The sequence below is a fragment of the Tachysurus vachellii genome, chromosome 23, assembly GCF_030014155.1.
Source record: "Tachysurus vachellii isolate PV-2020 chromosome 23, HZAU_Pvac_v1, whole genome shotgun sequence".
NCBI lineage: Eukaryota > Metazoa > Chordata > Actinopteri > Siluriformes > Bagridae > Tachysurus > Tachysurus vachellii.
Window position 1 is genome coordinate 10,941,739 of NC_083482.1, and position 21,920 is coordinate 10,963,658.

Sequence of the window (21,920 nt, forward strand, 5' to 3'; positions counted from 1 at the left end):
ACAACAGATACCAACCGGGGAGGATGACAGCAAACGCCTGCTTCCTTTGAGACATGTGAAGCTAGACATTTGCATTTTTTTGAACAGCTGCTGATGCTGCATCACATGGCAGCTTGACACACCAGGAGGCAAGTGCAATCTGCCCTTCTTCCCCATAGCATCTGGCATCACTCCCACCCAGAGAGTATGGCCCCATAGACCCTTTGACCAATCACTTAGTTATTCAATATATCTGAAATGAGATGAGATATTTGGTTATTCAGCAGGAGCTTTCAGAGAGTCACCCACAGTTGTAAACCATACGGTTTCTTCAGATTCCCATCTCGATAGTAAGGGATTAGACTGTATTATATATCCACAGCATGCTGCACCTTGTTCAGAACAAAATGTTCAGCCCTCAAATAACAATGACACACCACCTGTTTTTAAAAGGCACCAGCTATTACTTACTGTTTATTATAATGTTTTTACAGTTTTATATGGTAATATATATTATTCATTATTTCTACTTCAGTGTTCAGGGAATAAACTCCGGTTCCACCTGCACCACCGGCCAGATTTGAATATTTTACAAAGCTTCTATTTATATATTTATAACCAATATGCCACATTTAACCTGTTTCTTTTTTGTTTTGTAGAAAATAATTTTATTCTTTGTTCTTGTTCTATTTATTATTATCATCTTCATCATCACACTAACCCCAGACCTGGCATCAGCGGAATCCTTGGCGACGGTGAGCCTGAGCTGCAAATTTCGACTTTATTATTTGCAAAAAAAAAAAAGAATCTGGAAAGGAAAATCTGTTTTATATTTTCTTATATTGCATATTGTGCAAGTCTTTACTATTTAGGTGAACTGTCCAATGGTCTTATAGTGTAGTTCATATGTAATTGGATACATAGGATACCATATATATATAGGTTATTTCAGGTTACAGACAGTCTAGACACTGAGCACACTTTCACTAAAAAAATGTTGAGCTTAAGGCTTTTTCTTCTATTTTTTTTTATAGGAACTTAAGTTAAGTGATGACACTGGGCCTTAAGGACCACATTACCTGAAGTGCCATCTTCTTCCTGCCTGTCTATCTTCCCCTAGCACTTAACCTCCATTTTTTTAACGCAGACATTTTCACTGCTTTTTCCAGAGACTTTTTTTTATATCTTGGCTTCAGTAAGTTCACAAGCTCAGTGGGGCTTAGTTAAGGAGAGTGATATGGAAAATTGAGAACATTTTATTTTTTAAAACAACTTTAGGAATCTTTAATGGATTGGTGACATTCTGTTTTTTCCATTACAGCTTTGTTGAAACTTGAAATGAAGCATAAAATCAAAAAGTCAGAATGAACAGCACATGAATTAAAACATAAAATGAATAAAAGCTAATAATTATAAATCAAGTGCACTGAGGGATTGATGGCACAGTGTTCTCAGCATATAGATGATTAGTAGAAATGAACCAGACAACATCACCTCTGTTTACACTGTGAAAAGTTATGTGTATGTTGGGCTCAAGATTTCCAAAAAGTCTCATATTAATGAAAGATTATTATGCTTCATTAGAGGTTTAATGTGGATACTAACATTATTTTAAGTGTCTGGTTAACAGGGATGAGCGAGTACAGCATTATCTGTATCTGTATCTGTATCTGTTAACCATATGAATTATCTGTATCTGTATCTGTACTCGGAGTGGGTGTGGCATAACCCGTAGGTGGGGCTTGTCTTGAAATGGGCGGGGCTTTAACCGGTATGTTATTTTAAGCATGCAATTGATATGGGTTGATCAGAAATTGTTATATTTATTGCTGATTAGAAAAATATTTACAGGACAGCATCAGGATTGAGCTTCAGATCAATGGTTTTGATCACGATAGCAAACGAACTATATTACAGAACAAGTTTTGCAACAATGAAAACAAAACAATGCAGTGCAATTATGAAGTAAAATGTAATGAACAACATAACTTTCTTTTTTAACTTTTTTTTTTTTTTTTTATGATCAGTATGATTTTTTTTATTTTTGGTTCTTTTTTATTTTTTTATTTCCACACCAGGTGTGTGTGTGTGTGTGTGTAGCTTAATAATTAATTTGTAATATTTATAACACTAGCTTACTACCTTTATGTTTTTATGAAAAACAGCAAAAACGTGTCAGACACTCAGTGTCTGGTTACTGGTTAGAGACAGCTGAAGGTTTAAAAAAGAAAAAAATCTATGACAGGCAGAGACGCAATGCGAGTCGCATTCTACCAAGCAAGCGCCACGTCTGAACGAACCCACGTTTACCAGAACTCTACTGGTTAGTAAGTACGTATTATTAACGTTACAACCCGAAGTAAAAAGCTGAAGAAACCCTAAACGTTAACGGAAAAGACCCGCGAACCCGAGTGACTGAGGGAGAGACAGAGAGCTGTTCTGTGTGTGACTGTGAGTGAGCAGAGCGAGACACAGCAACACAATACATCTGTATGTGTGTAGGGGAGGGGCGCTGTGACTAGCCTATCACTGTAGGGGAGGGGCGCTGTGACTAGCCTATCACTGTAGGGGAGGGGCGCTGTGACTAGCCTATCACAGAACGCTGACACAATCAGCTACCCAATGATGATTTTCATTCAATCCGAGCACAGATATTGACTCGTATTACTCGTATAATACTCGTAATCGGCAGAAGTGCTTTATCCGTACCGGATACTCGTTTCAGCGGAGTATCCGGCTCATCTCTACTGGTTAATCTTCCTCTTATCTGTCCAACAGTCGGGTTTATTTTATAGTAATTTTCTTTCAACAAACAATTTTTCAGCTGTTCTCATTTTTTGTAGTTGTTTCTGTACATAATATAATAGTAAACCTGACTGTTTTCTAAGCTAATTAAAGAACAAATCACAAAGAATCAACAAAAATGTCACAATTCCACTAAAATACTGTCAGTTTCCAGATTACACAATAAGTATACACAAGATGTGTTTTGTCTAGTTGTAGAAAAGTATACTTATATAAAAGTAAGCTTTGCTCTGGAGCTCTGCTAAGTGTGCTGCCGTGCCATACTGGGAAAATAATTTAAATCCTCATTTGTTCTCAATAATGCAAGAAGAGGGCAACTGTGTGTGTTTGTGTCCGTTTTTTAAAACTTTGTAATAAATATACAGTGGTGTGATAAAGTGTTTGCCCCCTTCCTGATTTGCTGGAAGACTTGCTGTGATAAACAGAACATTGAATTTTGCTGTCTACCAAAAAATCCTGAAGGACAACTTGAGGTCATCTGTTCGTGACCTCAAGCTGAAGCGAACTTGGGTTCTGCAACAGGACAATAATCCAAAACACACCAGCAAGTCCACCTCTGAATGGCTGAAGAAAAACAAAATGAAGACTTTGGAGTGGCCTAGTCAAAGTCCTGACCTGAATCCTATTGAGATGCTGTGGCATAACCTTAAAAAGGCGGTTCATGCTCGAAAACCCTCCAATGTGGCTGAAATACAACAATTCTACAAAGATGAGTGGACCAAAATTCCTTCACAGCACTGTAACAGACAAACGCTTGATTGCAGTTATTAGGTTTAGGGGGCAAACACTTTTTCACACAGGGCCATGTAGGTTTGGATTTTGTTTTCCCTTAATAATAAAAACTTTTATTTAAAAACCTCATGTTGTGTTTACTAGTGTTATCTTTGACTAATATTTAAATTTGTTTGATGATCTGAAATATTAAAGTGAGATAAACAAGCAAAAAAATAAAAATCAGGAAGGGGGCCAACACTTTTTCACACCACTCTAGGTCCTTTTATTAAACATTCCACAGTGATTGTCTTGTCTCTAAATTACATTGCTTTGTCTTCATTTGCCTGAAAGTCAATCAGATTTTCTCACACATCTGAAGCAGCCCAGTTTCTCAGAAAAAGAGTGAATAGTTGACCTTTTTCACTTTTTTCCTTAATAACAGCTCTCTATGACAGTAACAGTACGCATTGCGACATAAAGTATTAGTACAGAACTTATGCCTCATTCACTCCTCTAGGGTTTGGGTGAACACACACCAACACCTGAGTCAACAAGGCCTGCCCTTTCTCAGGTATGGGTGACGTCACCAGCAGGTTATCAAGCCACAAATGCGCATTGCACTGGAGCAGACTAGGAAGTCCAGCCTTATGTTGTCTCTGATTGGTTACAGTTTGTATAGTTCCTCTGCCCCATTGGTGCAGTGACGTGTCCGTCATGTTACTGGTCTTTGCGCTTTATGCGTCAGGTGAAAAATCCCAGTTTCTTGTTTGATGAGAAAAGCGCTTTTGCGTTCCAGGAGTTGTGTTGCACTCTACAAAGCTGTGCGTATTACTGAACTGGACTCAACTTTACACCTACATCTACACCTGTAAGCTTTATTCAGCTACAGAGACTTAGAGACAACCATGAAGAGTTTAAAGTACCGCTTGAAAAGGCACGAAGTCACCATCACAGTAAGTTTATTACATTTGTAAAAGTTGCTGTTTATTGAATGGATGTGCGCTGTGATGGAGGCGCGCGTTATAATCAGGTCTAGAAACTAATTTCTTTTCTTTAGAAAAAAGGTTTCAGTTTCAAGTTCAGGGACAGTGTGTTTGACTTGAGGATTTAGTTTGGACTTTTTGGGAATCTTCTCTTAAACATTCGCCTTGTGGATATGATGAGCCCATTATGGCGCATGGATCTGTGCCTGGTTATGTTTGTTGTTTCTTCATGTTTCAGCATGTTGTAGGTTCGCACCATGTAAAAGTGTCTTGTTTATTTTATATTTATAGATCAAAAACAACCGATAACAATAAATATTAACGACAACATCTTGTATTGGTACAGGTATTTACTGATACAAGTGCTTTTGTATTGGAAATTGCGCATGGATTTCTTTTTATATGGAAATAAACCTTTGAATAGTTACATATACAAACTTTTGCATGCTTATTTAAAACTCTGGTGTTAAAAAGAAAACAAACAAACGTCTTGAAAGAAAGAATCAAATTTAAACATGTAAAATCATTAGCGACAGAAGAGAAGGTGTAAAATTCATGCATCTAATATGAAAATGATTGAAGTGACAACTTGTCGTTTCTACCTGTAGTGTCTTGCCTTATTAATGGACTAGTTTGGCAAATTTCAAACATTTGTCATCAGCTCTTGGTATTTTGTTGAGTTTTGCTGATTCACGGTGAATCCTGTAGTGTAATCCATATAGCTTTTAAATGAAAACATGCCTCTGTTCAAGTTAAAAATAACATGTGGATGTATCTGACAAGACATCATCTAAATCATATGGCAAAATAATAATCAGATATGTTAGTCACAACCTTATGACCTGAGTTATAATGGACGTGTCAGAAGGAAAGTGTGTTTCTGTATGTTATTATATCCCTGATCTCTGTGTCACAGAAGACTTGAAGTGATCTTTAGGTTAAAAAAAATGAAGAAGGGAAACCTTTGCCAGGGTCTGCAGTAATTTCATGAGCTTTGATTACTATCTGTGAGTTCCCCATGCTCTCTGTGTGTATGTGCAGTTCACTGTGGGTTCTTCAGTGTCGTCGTCCTCCTCTTCCTCCCAAAGACATGCTGCTGTTTCTCTAGATTTCTTGATATACCATGACCCTAACCAAGACAAACTTTTGTGATTGCTGGAAGTGAATGAATAACATCTTAACTTAACCTACTTGGTGGGCTATTTTTATTCCTTCTGATAATGAAAAGAAATTGGGATTTGGGAAGTTAGTTAAGAAAAAGAATCACGTTATTTAAAAAAACCGTACAGACATTCCTAGGAATTCTGGAGTAAAATGATTTACACCGAATGATCATGATAATTGCTTAATGTGTATGTGGGAAAACCAGTTCTTCTACTTGTAAGAGCACAGTTGGGAAATATGTCTAACGACTGACAGAAAAACAAGAACGAGGCCAGTGTTGGAGACTCATACAGCTCGTGGCTGTGCAGGCCTGGTGCTTGTGCTCCTCTTCAATTTCCATGTGAAAGAAAGCCGGAGCCGATCTTTGTGGGACAGAAGGCCACTTACTGAAAGGCCTTTTGTCAGGGTTGTGCTTTGAATGGGGTGAAAAAGCTCTCCCGAGCCATACAGAGCCACAGGGTTTGTAATGCCAGCTTTATCAGTCACTCTCAACATTCTGGGATTTACCCAGCATGCAGCATTTTCTAAAAAGTGCTGTCATGTGGGCTTGAGCTAGAGGATTTTTCACCACATTTTCACTGCCTGTCCTTGCTTCATCCTGGGAAATGGAGAATAAGTCATGCTTCCTGAATGCATACATGTGTTATGCTGCCTGTGACAAGTTGATGTTATATTTTGCACTCATGCTGGTGACCGAGCAAAGGAACATTTGGAGAAGCAGGGGGTTATACACAAGTTGCAGGTGTACGTTTGGGACTGTTACATGCCTTTTTGCTGGATCCTAAAGCCACACAAAATCTTTTGCCTAAAGGGTATCCAATATTGTATTAAATGCTTAGACTATATGCTGTGGATGCGGTGAGACAAATGTTCACTATTATGGTTGTTGGCTTATTTTAGTTAAATTGTATTGTTACTGAAGTAACAATTACTGAAGTAATTGTGACTAGTTATAAGGAAAGGTATATTTCATTCTTGTAGACACCCCTGAGTCAGACACGCCACTCGGAGGTCAGTCATGCCTCAGGACACCACACGGATTTGGACATTATTTTGTTCTGTGGGTAGTTGCTGCTTTGTTAAAAGGGATGCAGTAATGCGTCGTAATCCCTGGAGTTCACGGATTAGTGTATGTTCAGCATTGCACAAATAACACGGAAGAGAGCCTACAGAGTAAACAACAGCTCCTGTAACTTTGTTCTCATAAGCAAGATGTGCTGGATGAGTGCATCATAAAGGTGTGTTTCCTTTTATCAAAAAAGATTGTCTGTTGATTCAAATCACAATTTTAGTATTAGTTTGCCATTCTGCAAGGCAAATACTATGCTATAGTTTCTACAGAAAGCACTTATTTACATGGAGGTCTATAGTGAATGCCACACACCAGTTACTTCTACTAAACAAATCGTATTATTCAACATAGAGATTGTTGATATGGTGAAAGTTTCCGTAAGTAGATTTATTTAACGCATATGGAAGGAGTCTACAGTCTCAGCACTTTGGAACAGTCAGTAAGCTTTCAGTTACAGGAGACTTTTCACGACTGGATTTTCCAAGTCGTGGTTTCTTCTTTTCCATGAATACATAACTATAGATGGTTAAAAAGGCATGAATTGCTGTGGAATACAACACTTCAGAATGTGCTTTTTTATAGGGAAATAATAGGCTTGGGTGTGGTCAGAGTAAACTCCACTTGTAGTAGGCTGCATTACAGTATGAGGGGATTGATTACTTATTTCCCACCTCGCATCGTCACATGTTTTATTCCTTACAACCACTCGTGTATTAAGCATGCATGAAGGATTTCAATCATACACAAATTAATTGTAAAAAACTGAAGGTGACCGGATCTGTACATGGGGGTCAGTACTTGAATCCTCCTGTACTTTATGGATGCTGGGGACAGTCTGACACCTGATGTGTCCAGAGCAGAACTAAGCTATAAGTAAGACCCTAGCATTTAATGCTATAAAACTGAACTCGGTTAGTCACTGCGCACATTTCCTCTGTGCCTCACTGAGTGCTGATTCAGCTTTCTGCAAGCACAGAACATATTATGATAAGATATTCTCTGAACCCTCTCCAGGCCTCGTACATCTGTTTAAAACTAGCCTGGCACTGTGATGTGTAATATTTCAGCATTCCAGTGTCAGAGAGATTTAAGAGCGATTCTGAGTACGAACAGATCTCTCTCTGAGCTATCTCACATTATATCTGAGAATCTTTCTTCAGAGTGAACAGTGTCAGTTTACAGTTATGTTTTTTAGTGATCACATAAAAAAAAATACATGATTATATAATGCTGGACACTTTCCTGCCTTCCCAATTGCATTGAGAAATCTGTACACAACGATAAGCATCGGTAATTTTAAATAATATCTAAACCACAGAGTCCATAAAACCATAACTTTCATTACATTATGTAAACTAAAGCAGAAGAATTTGGGTTGAGAAATGAAAATGCTCACAAGGTCATATATGCTTTAACACTGTGGTGTCATGCTAACATTTCTTACTACGAATGCCTTAAAGCAACATTACGGAATAGTAACTTTTTAATTTAAACTCTATCCATTACATGCTGAATATGAATGCATTTCAGTGTACTGAGAAAAAGACAGACTCGCTTATAAATGCAAATGACAGAATCACAGGAGTCAAGCAAATGAAAAGGATCAGATGAAGCAAGCAAAATACTTTGCATTAAGGAAAGCATGAAAGAATCACGCAAATAGGCTTCTCATAAATGACTTCAATTATAATTGAGTTTGGATTTAACATATAACACATTACACATCACAATACCTGCCTATGGAACAAAATAATTTGGAAATATTCCAAATTGGAAACTTTACGGGAATTTATGGGAATTATTTGGAAATGTAGGGAAATTTATATAAACTATATCATATACAAACATAAACATTTTGTTTGGTCATAAGCAGACATGCATGCAAGCTAATACAAATTTAAAAAAATAATGTCTTGACTGATTTAATTGTAAGTAGAACTTTAATTGATTCTTTCATTGAGTAACACAAAAGCATAATAAATATTGTGTGTAAAAAACATAATAAGCTCCCTGTGATTGATGTAAAATGAAAGCATCCCCCACCATAACACTTCTTAAAAAAAAAAAAAAAAAAGTCCAAATCAAAATATATTTTTTTGTAATATTTTCTCAAGCTTATTAGGTAACAGAAAACTGGCAGAAAGAGCATCACAGCTTGAGCTAGCTGCATGATAGCTAGCCTCATATATTTTCAATGAAATAGTGCTAGCTTAATTTTAGATATCTGATTTACTAGCTAGCTACTGTATAAAAATATTTTGGTATTTGCTAGTTAAAATACCATAGATCAAATATATTTATCCAAGTTTTATAATCAAAACTTACTTGACTTGATATAGTCCTTGGGCTCAAATGCAGCAAGTGGTAGTCAAGGCCTGGAAAATGGAGGGGAATCTCTCACATTTACTTCATATTTGGAGGCATTAATTCCAATCAGTTTATTCTATTCTTGTTATTCTAACCATGAAGGTAGCATGTGCTTTGCTGTTTTTACCTAAATATTTGTATTTTCTTTTCTTTTCTTTTTTTTGTTATAAAACGGAGGCATTGTTCTTCAGTATTGTTCTTCAGCTGTTCTTCAGCTGTATTTTTCAAAGTGTGGATAAGGGCTTAATGTGCCAGACATTTCCTGTTTTCACATTGGGAGTTCATAGCTATAGTGGGTGTTCTGTATCTGGCAGAGTTTTACAGTGTGTTAATGGATTCCAGAAATCATGAGAATTGTACATAACTTGTGAATTTCTTTTATAAAGACAATTAGTTAAGGCCATTAGGGTAGATTTCTAATAGAGTCCTCAAAACACTCATTTATGGATTCAAACACTTTAATTTAATCAAGTGATACCATTTGTAATGTTGGATTTTATTTAGCCTTTGGATATTTTGTCCTTATTACAATTCAGACATTAAATATTCCTTCCAAAAGCAGTAACAGATGACCGCTTGACCGCTCTTTTTCCTGTTGCTTGTTTTACTGTGCTTTTTAAACGATATGCTCGATTAGAACAAGGCAGGTATTAAATTCTTTTAGTGACACTGACTGATGGTTTACATCCATTATACCACAATTAAAAAATATTATTAAATGAATTAAAGTATTGGCACTCCTGGACGCTCACCGGCACTGCACCGTCACAGCTGGTCAAGAAAATATTTTTATGGAATTCTTAACTGGTTTATTTGGTGCCTATATTGGTGGGATGTTTTAGCCAAGTGGTTAAGGTGTTGGACTACCACTCGGAAGGCTGTGAGTTTGAATCCCAGGACCACCAATTTGCCACTGCTGGGTCATTGAGCAAGTCCCTCAACCCCCAATTGCTCAGTTATATGAAATGAGATTAATTGGATAAGGGTCGCTCTGGATAAGGGCATCTACTAAATGCCATAAATAAAATGTACATAATAAGTACTTGATTATTTGCGTGTTTGTGGCTATCACTAACAAGCACTGATGATGGAATGTAAAATAACTAGCAGCTGATGCAGATGGTATGCATTGTGCTCTTCTATAATATGTTATTGGTTATTTAGTGGCTCCCCACAAAACATTATCTATCAGAATGGTCTATTAGTGGTTTCTGGAGAGAAAAAGCTCCTCTGCTTGTCCGAGCTTGTATAAGCCTGTTGCTCTGTGTCTGGCAGTGAGTTCTGAAGCCCCAGAGTGCTGGAAAACTGCTAATGTGGTCAGAAGGTTATCCTAGCAAGAGTAAGTGCCTGGAGATTGTAAACATTTGGAGTGTGATTGAGGTGAAATCATTCCCATGGCTAACAGGGCTCGAACATTGAGGTTAGTCTGAGTGATAGATGTTCATTTGGAATAGGTTTTGATTCAGACTGTGCAGTCTGTCTGTGGCAGCTCCAGATCACCTGAAACTGGTTTTACTAGGAGCTGAAAGTGTTTACTAGCGCATGATTGCAGCTTTAGGTTGCATTATTTTTATGATTGTAATGCAAACACACAAATGATGGGTGTGACGGTCGTTCTTGCTATTTTTTCAGTACAGTTGGTCAGATTTCTTTATATATTTGTAGATTTCATATTTTTATGTTACAAAAATGAATTTGATCCTTTTCCACACTGTCAATGTTTCTTATAAGCTTCTTCCCTCTCAATATCCAAACAAAATGTAATTTTGCAGTACATTAGCTTTTGACAATATACCCTTGAGTGGACCATCATACTGGGACAAGCATATTTGTAGTTATGATTTAACGGTCACTTGATCTTTATAGACATTTGATCCCTGGTATGATTCACATGTACACTGTTAGGATTTCAGAAAAATGACACACTTTTGGATTAGAGCTATGTTCACAAAACTATTTCCATCAAATTGTTGTATTGTCTACAATAATCACAATATAACATTAACCAAATCATGTAGCCCTAACGTTCTAGACTACAGCCGAGTAATGTGATTGGTTTGACTTGTTTCTGCCTGTTTCTAGTTTCATGATGTTATTGATGTATAAAATCAGAATTTTAAAGTACTTGAGTGTTTCCATAAATATTGTTCCTGTACAACGACATGCCATGGAAATGGATGAATTTAATACTTATCATTTTTTTTTTTTTTTTTTACACAAACCTGCCTACACAAAAATGATGTACAGTATTGCACATCTGATCCATGGTTTTGAAGCCCTTTGAAGGATGTGGAGGCTCAGGGGTTAAGGTGTTGTGCCACCCTTGGGACCATGAGCAAGGCCCTTAAGCCTCATTTGCTCAGTTGTACAAAGAGATTAAATGCAAGTCCCCTTGGATAAGGGCGTCTGTTAAATGCGGTAAATGTAAATGAAGGAATCCTGTGTGAAAGCCAGCAGGGCAAAGCTCTGTGCAGAACACTTTGGCAAATCTTTGGAGCTCGCTTTGTGCACAGGGGCATGATCATGCTGGAATAGATTTGGGCCTCTCAGTTCCAGTGAAGGAAAAATGTGAAGCTACAGCAAACAAACACTCTATACAACTGTGTGCTTCTAACTTTGATGGTAAGGCGTTCAAATAGTTTTTGCCATATATTGTAGGTAGGTTGGATTCCTACCATTGGATGGATAAATGTCTGCTTGTTGGTGAGTGATAATCGTAGTCTCATGTTTGCTGTACCTCCAAACTTTAGTATGCAACATTGACACTCTTCCATCTTTTGTTATAACCTTTGAAAAATCATGGGTCAGGGTCAGCCAGGGCCAAGAGTTTTGCTCTAGGACAGATTTCTGCTGTCTGTCTGAAGACAGAAGTCTGTCTGAATGCACAGCAGAGATAATGATGTAGTCTGAGTACTATGCGTAGGCGTGTGTGTGGTGGTGGGGTGTAGGATGGAGGGAGCCCTGACTAGCTTGTCTGAAGAATCTGCTCATTAGCAGCTCACAAAACCTGCAATTTGCAATCGGAAAGTATAGTGGAAGGCTGAACAAGATGATATTTGCTCAAGATGATATTTAAGATCTACTTGTAATTTAAGGTGCCATATGGAGGAAAAATCATTCTGATTGAAACCATTTGATGTAATTTTCACAAAGAGAGAGAGGCAATCCTGATGGCTGCAACAAGTGGCCGAAATGTGTTTAACACGGTATTTATGTCTAAATGAATGGAAATTTACACTCAAGCTCTTTGGTCTGCTATTTTCTTCAGCCCATTGTACCGATAAAGGCACTTGGCTGAAATCCCTTCTGAAAGAACAACTTTTATAAATTTCTCTAAGAGATCCTTAATTTATGTGATTTAGAAAACATAAACCCTCTTTTTAAATTAGAGATAATAATGTTTACTGTGGGTGTGTGTGTGTGTGTGGGGGGGGGGGGGGTGTGTGTGCGTGTGTGTGTGTGCACACTTGTGTTTTATTGTAATTAAGCTCATTTTTGTAATTAAGTGTATTATTGTCATTTAAAAGATTGCATTGCTTCTAAATAGGTAAACCGCCAGAGGAATGCTCTGATACACTTACCAGATGTTTCACTGTTTTAATAGGTCTGTAGCTTTATCTGTTCCCCTGCATACTTCAGTTTCACTCCCTCACTCCTCCTCACTCCTGAGAACCTGATCCCTGCATTCCTCCATCCCTTTCTCACTCTGTCCCACCTTCCCTTCCCTCCCTAAGGGCCGGCCTGCACCTCGTCTTGCACGGCTAAAGCGTGCGTTGAAAATGTCTGTTAAGGCTACATTCAACATCGTGTTTGTGTGTTCTGTTAAAATGATCATCCACGATGCTGCTTTAATGCACTTTTGCTGGCTCTAGAACATGTTTTTATGCAAAGATCACGAGCAAAATAAGTCATGATCATGATAACAACTTTTGTTATGTCAAGATAACGAGAAAACAAAACAAAAAAAGTAATAATAATGCACGGCCTCGTAGGACGTATGTAATAACAAGCAGCTAATTTTACTTTAAAACAGAATTTTTATATACGTTTCTTTTTTTCTTGTCATTTTTGTTTGTAGACAAAAACATCCAAGGCACCATAATTATTTACAGGTTTTTAAAAATGCACCTTTAATGTTTTGAGACAAATTCTGTTGGCATAGTATTTATATTTATCATTCTTCAGCACCTTTTAACTGCATGGTCTTGTAACCCTGAAACTGTTTCTTTATCAGTCTGTAAAGCCATTTTCCTCTGCTTGCCCACACATGTCCTGACTGACACCACACACACACACACACACACACACACACACACACACACCCCTTCATATGACCATGACTCAGTTCCATTAATTCAGTAGCTTGTTTTTTTCATTTGTCTATAGTCTGCATGCTTTCTGCATGTTTCATTACACCGTATCATGATTGCCTTGGCACAGGTTTCTGATGGTTGTCATAAGGTTGCTGTTATGGCAACATATGACATGAATTTTTTATTTTATTTTATTTATTTATTTTTTTTACTTCTTTCTATTTTTGTTAATGGAGCTCTAAAGGGGGTTGTGGTAGCTTAGTGGTTAAGGTGGTGGGCTACAGATCGGAAGGTTGTGAATCCAAGGTCAACCAAGCTACCACTGTTGGGCCCCTAGGCAAGGCCCTAAACCTCAATTGGGATCAGATGAGGTCAAAAGAGTGACAGTTTCTCCATAGATGTTCACCGTCCACTTTAATACAAACACCTGTACATTTATGCATATAGTTATCTTTTAGCCAATCATGTAACAGCAGCACAATGCATTAAACCCTCCAGATACATGTCATGAGCTCTAAGCCCTGTTCACCTCAAGCATCAGAATGAAGAACGTGTTCTTTTGTGACTTTGATCATGAGATGGATGCTGGTGCCTGATTGGTTGGTCCCCTCTTGCACACTTTATGTTCTGTATACTTCTACCTCTGGTTTTTAATGAGTAATAAACAGAAACGTCGCAGTACCCCTCAGAGAAGCAAAATGAATCTACAGTAATACCTTGAGATACGAGTTTAATTCATTCCGTGACCTTGCTCGTACCTCAAATTGCTCGTATCTCAAAGCAATTTTCCCCATTTAAATTAATTGAAATCCCATTAATCCGTTCCAGCTCGCAAAATCCGTTCCACTCCAGTTGTTTTGTTTGTGTTTTGAATATGAAAAATTTAATATGAAAAATTTATAAATACAGTACCTGTATTTATAAATGACAAATATTGTATAAAAACATACAGTAATAAAAGAGAATGTTAAAAATTAAAAAAAAAAAAGATTTTACTTTACGGAAGATGCGCACGGAGGTTGAGGGAGGAGTAAACAGGCGGAGGAGTTAGGAGGAATTACACTTTCACTTTCGTTCACTTACTCGCTATTGTACACTCTTAATGCTACTTTACACTTAAATGGAACTTAACTAAACTTCACTAAAATTAACGAACTTAAATCAAGCATTGCGTTAGTTCTGGCAGGCAACGTCGTCAAGCGTGCATCAGCTGTTAATCAGCTGTCCACGACGCGCACCAATCCGGTTACGACATCCATATTACCCGACCATTTCAATTCCCATTCATAGAGCCGCTCTAGCGCTTCGCTGCTGCTGCGATTTAAACTCCCTCCTCCAACCCCGACTCCACTGAGCCGGAACCTGTGTTCGTTATACCAGTTTACGACATAAATCTCCACATATTTTTCTTTCTCTCTCCCTCTATCTCTAATTATTTAATTATTTATTTATCCATTCATTTATTACTTTCCAAAAACGCGTAAGCAAGCATATCTAATACTATGCATGATTATTGGTTCTGATATACGGGGGGTTTATTCTATTTTCGCGTGGATTTTTGCCCAGAACAGAACCATACTGCCAACACTAACTCTATGCATATCATCTATAATAAATTCTCTTTTGACAAAGTGGTCCTGACAGAACTGAAATTCTCTTAACTGAACTTAATTGCTACAATTTCTGTTTTCTTTACATTCATTTTCTTCATCGCTTTACTCTTCACTAGTTTTTGCCTATTTTGTCACGCTTTCCTCACTAACATCTGCCGGTCGTTTTAATAAAAACCTGTCCGGTCGGCATATCGGATGCGGTGTAGTCGCACAAGTTAAATTTTTTTAACGGATTCAACGGTCAAAACGGATCCAAAAATTACGGATCCGCAGATGGTCGGCACCTCACGCAGCGCATTTGCGACTCTCCATAGGAAATGAATGACTTCTGGTTTATCGGCCGTCGTTTGCCGTGTGCAGTGGAAAGGCGGCTTTAACCGAGTGAGACGCGGGAAGCTGAGGCGGAGAAACGGAGCACATGAGGTTGTTGGGGATCTGTTTCAGTGGCGGCGGCTCGGATGCTCGTATCTCAAAAATTTGCTCGTATCTCAAGCCAAAAATTTGGTAGAATCACAGCTCGTATCTCAAAAAATATGTCAAAGCACTCGTATCTCGAGGTATCACTGTATAATGAAAATGAAACTGAAATTCTGCCTCATTCGCAGTCTCACTCCTAGTGGTCAGAATGGGAACTGCAACAAGCACTTATGGAGGCCATTTCAAATCATTGCATTTAAATGTAATAAATTTCCGCAAAGGCAAACTGATATTGTGGAAAGTGCATCTCTGCTGAACAGAAGCATTTTCATAGTAAAATGTATTTCATCGATTGGGAAACAGATGAGTGATTTTATAAATGTCCTTTCGTCAGAAATGTGAATACACTGCTGTGATTTTTCAAAGGATTCCTGCTGTAGTGGTTATTATCATTCATCCAATATCTATGGACACAAGCCACTGCAGGCACTTCATACCCTGGGAATACTGGCATGAAGTGTGGAACAAAAAGAATAGAGCCACCACATGGTGCTGAAGTTTCGATAATAGGCTGAAGCACTTCACAAGAACACTACTACAGCATGGGATTACATTCGGACAATTATTGTTTTAAAATGAATAGTTGTTTCTTTTGGAGGATGTGGGATATATTTATTATATATATATTTATTAAGATATGTATGAGTAACTCATTTGATTTGCATTCATGTTTATGACGTTTCCTGTATTCAGTGGCTAGCGGAATAGTTTGTCTGGAAATACTGCACAAGCCATGTGAGACCATGGAAGCCATAGCAACAAGCCGTACCTGAGATAGGTACACGTACGGGCAACCGACTGGAAATTGCTGGAGGTTTTAATGTAGCTCTGTTGACAATTTGCAGTAATTGTATGATGGCACTTGGACTGGACAGAAGCTGTCGTACGTGCCATCTGATGACAGGGATCGACCTTCCCCTCTTAACTTAAGTCTGGGTTATTTTTTGAGAAGCTTTTGAAAGTGTGACTCAGAGCACATCTTACCTACTCCGATGAAATAGTTGTAAAAATTGGAGCTTTGCAGTCTATAATATTGAAGCAGGGTCATGAAGTGATTGGAACAAAAGCTTTATAAGTGGTTCTAATGCAAGGCATATTTCAAATCACATTCGATTTAAATATCCACTTTCTGCCATGCATGCTTTTAGAATTGCACATTACATCAACTTTTTATTTATTTATTATTTAAGTGGAAAACATCCGGGGCATTGCCGAAGGTGGTTTGTGTCCTATATTTTTGCTTCAGCTTTGGATTATGTTCGTTAACTCGGTATTTAATCACGCATAAACAAACGAGATTAATGTGTATGATCTCCCGATTTAATTTATACCTTAGTGCCACTGAACTCTCAAATCTGTTTGAGATGGATGAATTAATTTTGTGTAACAGCAGTTCTGAGACCAGTTCCTGCTGCAAAGCAAATCAGTGCATTTATTGTTTCTATAGCAACCACTGGCACAGTTAATCGGATGCTGGCCACTAAACATAAACACAATGAAGTAAAAAGGGGTCACTAAGTTTTCCACCAGTCTTCAGAAGTTTCTGTGTAAAATGAGTGTTATTTATTGTTATTATTATTTTATTTATTTATTTATTTATCTACTTATTTATTTATTTTTATCAATATTATCAATAATATTATCAATATTATGAGTATTGAGTACAGCATTTACTTATATTATTATTAAATGTTTATTATAGGATTATATTAAAAGTTATTATATATAAATGTAATTATATGTTTAATAGCTATTATTATTTGTGGATGTAATCGTTGTCAAACACATTTAAAATTAAACACAGGGTCTGAACTTTGTTGAGACAACGAGGGTTTCTTCAGACTAACAAGAACTAAACAAAACAAGCAAACTGAACAAACAGAATAACTAAACACTGGTTTCTGACAAAGGAGGTGAAGGCGCTTGCGTGTCCGATCCAGTTTCTTGTCTTTATTTGTGGAAGATTACGAAATTGTGATTCCATCAAAGAGACTCTCATAACCTTAGGGAGATGAAGAGGATTAGGTCAAAATTGAACCACAATCGTTTGTTCATTCTTATGAATGCTTTTTTTGTTCCTATTGGTTCATATGATGAAAGACATTGTGTGTAAATATAAATAACAACTTAAGCACTTATCACATGGTGTGTAAGGATTATAGTGATTATGGTATGTGTGTGTTTGTGTTTGAAGAAGATTTGTGCGCATGTGTGCTTTGCCATAGTTCAGCAAGTTTGTCGTCTTTGACGTGTGTGTGGAAGAAAATGTATGGAAGTGTGTACGTGCGTGCTATTACTTGTGAAAGTTGTGTCTATCTGTGTATTTTTTTTTTTTTGTCTATTTAGAGGACAGGGATTAGTGCCTGTGTGGCTTCCTGCAGCAGTGTCTGGTCATCTGTTGGGGCTCCAGTTTATCTCTTTGCTTATGCCACACACACACACACACACACACACACCACACACACACTGAGCTTTCAGCAACAGTATTCTGCTGATCCTGTGGCTCTCAGAAGTGTGTTAACAGCAGATTAACTGAATAGTTTTCTCTGCATCATATGTTATTTGAATTCCCTTTACACTGTTTGAGGATAATAATGTCTAATAATACAGGTTAATTATTATTGAAAGTTTGGTGGTGATGAGGGGATTAAGAGAAAAATAATTCTGTAATTTTTTTATCTAGTTACAGGGTATATATAAATGCAATATAAGTAAAATTGTTGATTAGTTTTTAAACTGTAATAAATAATTGTAGAATACGAATTCTGATGCAAGGTTGGAATTAGTGCTGCCCTCTAGAGGAGAATTGAGGTAAAGCATTAGATCTAAGGGCAGGAATTAGATTTTAATCCCAGCAGAGATTTAAAAACAAGCTGGAGCAGAGTTATAAAGACGAATAAAATAACACCTGAAGAAATAAACAGGGAAGAAAGGGCGGATACGGCTCTTCTGACGAGTCCGTACATGCTCTTTGCTTGTCCTTATGATCGTGACTAATCACAGAAGAATCACAACATCATAGTATGACTAAGGTTTGTGTGTTTTATCATGTCTGACTTTGTCTGATTCTGTCATCAGGACACAGAGGGCCATATCTTACACCTGGGGTTATGTCTGGTGTGTTATAACATGCGTTTTCTACACTGTTATTAACTAGCCTCAGAATTTGTATATTGATTTGATATGAAAAAATAAATGTGTAATGTCAGAAATCTTGTCATTTAGCACTTAATAAGTAAACTGTTAATTAATTAATAACCAATTTCAGATTTCATCCATTCAGTGTGTCTTTTTTTATATTGCTACGATCCACTGTTCAGAGTATCAGGGAAGTTATTTTTCTTAAATGTAGGTTTGGTAAATACACAAAAATTGTTAACTAGAGGACGTTAAAGACATTCCAGTGATTTACAGGAAGTAACGTATTATTTACTTTTGATTTGAAATGTAAGGGACACAGACGTCCTCACTGTAAGTGGTCTCGTCAGTCAGGATCACATATTACTGACGAGAGAGAAAGAAACAAGAGAACTTGATCTTCTGGATGTTCAAATGATTTAATGTTCTGTTGAACCTGAGGTGATTTTGTAGTATTTCACAGGGCTGATGATGTGTTCAGGTAAATCTGTTGTTTTTGTTTGGGACTAAAACAAGGCGTGTTTTTTTTTTCATAAATAAAGGACGATTCATGGCAAACTGTATTCAAGCACCAGATGTTAAACAGATTTAATGATTCTATTTTAAGGAGGAGTTGGGTTTTAAAAATGTAAATGTTTGAGTTATTTGTCCATAACAAATATGGCTGCAGGTTCTTTTCATGTTTATACATCTATCTCTCTCTTCCTCTATCTATCTATCTATCTCTCTATCTCTCTATCTATCTATCTATCTATCTATCTATCTATCTATCTATCTATCTCTCTATCTCTCTATCTCTCTATCTCTCTCTATCTTTCTATCTCTATCTCTCTCTCTCTCTCTCTCTCTCTCTCTCTCTCTCTATCTGTCTCTCTCTATCTATCTCTCTATCTATCTATCTATCTATCTATCTATCTATCTATCTATCTATCTATCTCTCTCTCTCTCTCTCTCTCTCTCTCTCTCTCTCTCTATCTATCTGTCTCTCTCTATCTCTCTCTCTCTATCTCTCTCTATCTTTCTATCTATCTCCCTATCTCTATCTTTCTATCTCTCTCTCTCTCTCTCTCTCTCTCTCTCTCTCTCTCTCTCTCTCTCTCTCTCTATCTTTCTATCTCTCTTTCTCTATCTCTCTATCTATCTCTCTCTCTATCTCTATCTCTCTCTATCTATCTCTCTCTATCTCTCTCTCTCTATCTATCTCTCTCTATCTCTCTCTCTCTCTCTCTCTCTCTCTCTCTCTCTCTCTCTCTCTATCTGTCTATGTCTCTCTCTCTCTCTCTATCTTTCTATCTATCTCTGTATCTCTCTTTCTCTCTATCTAGCTTTATCTATCCCTCTATAACTATCTCTTTCTCTCTCTATCTCCCTTTTCCATCTCTCTCTCTCTCTCTCTCTCTCTATCTCTATCTATCTCTTTCTTTCTATCTCTCTTCCTACCTCTCTTTCTCTCTATCTCTCTTCCTGTCTCTCTTTCTCTCTATCTCTCTTCCTGTCTCTCTCTCACTCTATCTATCTATCTGTCTTTCTTTCTCTCTCTCTTCCACTTTATCTATCTCTCTATATCTGTGGCATTGTACAGTGTCAGAATTGTTCATGGATAAAAATCTGTCATTTCACACAAAAGGTGAAAAAAGGTGAATGTGATGATTTAAATCTGAGGTTAGTCCAATGCTAATTAGTCTTTATAGCCTATTAGCCCTTATAGCTGTTAGCGCTGTTAGCCGAACGTGGAGCACCAGTGAAAAGCTTATAAAATAAATTGACACCAAATACCTCAGGACCCCTTAGTGAATAATGAATACGTTTAATTTTGGCCTGAACTATTAAAATGTCTCTTCTAATTGAACTTCCAGCACTTTGCCTCTTCTAGGTTCCTCATTAAGTATAAAGTCTCTACATCTGTTTGTTTTTCATGTGTTTGTTTCTTTAGCACTTTAGTCTGGTGTTTATTACACATTAGAGCATGTTGTGATTCAGATTGTGCCTGTGCTGGTGAAATTCCTGACTCGTGGGAAGCAGTGACCTTGGTCATGCAAATATTGTTTAATCAGCAGCACATTCCTGCGTTCCTGTGGGCGGCTTCACAATCGAATGATTTAAATCACTTATTATCACTTATTATGTACGTTTATCACATTCATTTTGGTTTTTAAATCCAATTATAACTCTTTTTAATGATTTTTTGTGCAATAACAATATTCCTGTTTTTTGCACAAGGCTTTGTTAAAGATTTTCATGTCTTCTGTTTACTGCAGTCGTGTAGAATAAAGAAACTTTAGAACTTGGTCCTCTGTACTAGCTCTAGCATTATCACTCAATCTTTTTCTTCTTTCTTTCTTTTTTCCTGTTTGTCTTCTCTCTGTCTGTTCATTTTCTTTCATCTTCTATTATACCGAAACGCGTCTCTGCCCGTTCTCGTCTTTATTGTCTTTCTTTATTTTATTTTTCCTTTTGTTTGTTTCCCACTTTCTTTCTAGTACTTTTTTTTTCTTTCATGCTTGCCCATTCAGTCGCTATTGTCTTCCTCTCTTTCACTTTGTGTATTACTAAATCGTTATTTTTCTCTTTCTTCTCTTTCTGCCATTCCCTGTAATGTACTCCAAATCTATCTTTACTGTATGTTATCGCTCCTTTGTCGCCAGTCATCAGTCCCTCGCTTTTCATTTTTCACTCTCATACTGCCGAACGTAGACAGGAAATGTGTGCGAGCGAGTTCTCTTGTTCTCCAGCTTTTCAGCTTCATGCCAGAATAAGCAGGATCGGGAGCATGTGAGGTCACCCAGCGTCATCCCCGGCATCCAAAAAATCCTCAGTCACAGGCAGTATGAAAACCGAGTTCTCATTACTTTGGCTGACCAAACTGCCGGTTACTGATCACATGCACGACCGTACCTTCCTGATAAGTCCCAGGGTGGGTTATTCTTTAACATCTTCCATCTCTTAAGGTTTTGAATTGAAAGAACAATGTGAGAATCTCATTACATTGTAGCTCTTAGGGAGAGCTAGTGGACTTAATCAGAACAGATTGTACTGATTACTGTCCTTTCCTGTGGATTTTACTGATTCTCCTCTGCTGATTAAAGTAAGATATATTTATAGCCAGGCCTTTTTTACTTGCCTCTCAATCTCTGGACGTAGGGTAAAAGGCGGCTTTGATGTACTGGGCTCTCAACGCTGCGGCCCGAGTCCAGTTCCCATATAAGGAACTGATCGACCCAATGAAGGGTTATTTCTTAGTGCTGGTTCCAAGCCCAGGTGAAATGGGAGGGCATCCAATGTAAAAAAAAAAAAA

The 21,920-nt window shown here is 37.4% G+C and overlaps 1 protein-coding gene across 1 annotated transcript in view; it reads left to right on the forward strand.

The window, feature by feature from the left end:
• Positions 1–4,250: 4,250 nt before the first annotated feature.
• Positions 4,251–21,920, forward strand: part of uacab (uveal autoantigen with coiled-coil domains and ankyrin repeats b) — a 46,385-nt gene continuing 28,715 nt past the window's right edge. The window contains exon 1 of the mRNA XM_060859384.1: positions 4,251–4,451. Within this exon, the coding sequence (XP_060715367.1) occupies positions 4,404–4,451 (48 nt within the window). The 5' untranslated portion in view covers positions 4,251–4,403. The remainder of the gene's footprint in view (positions 4,452–21,920) is intronic.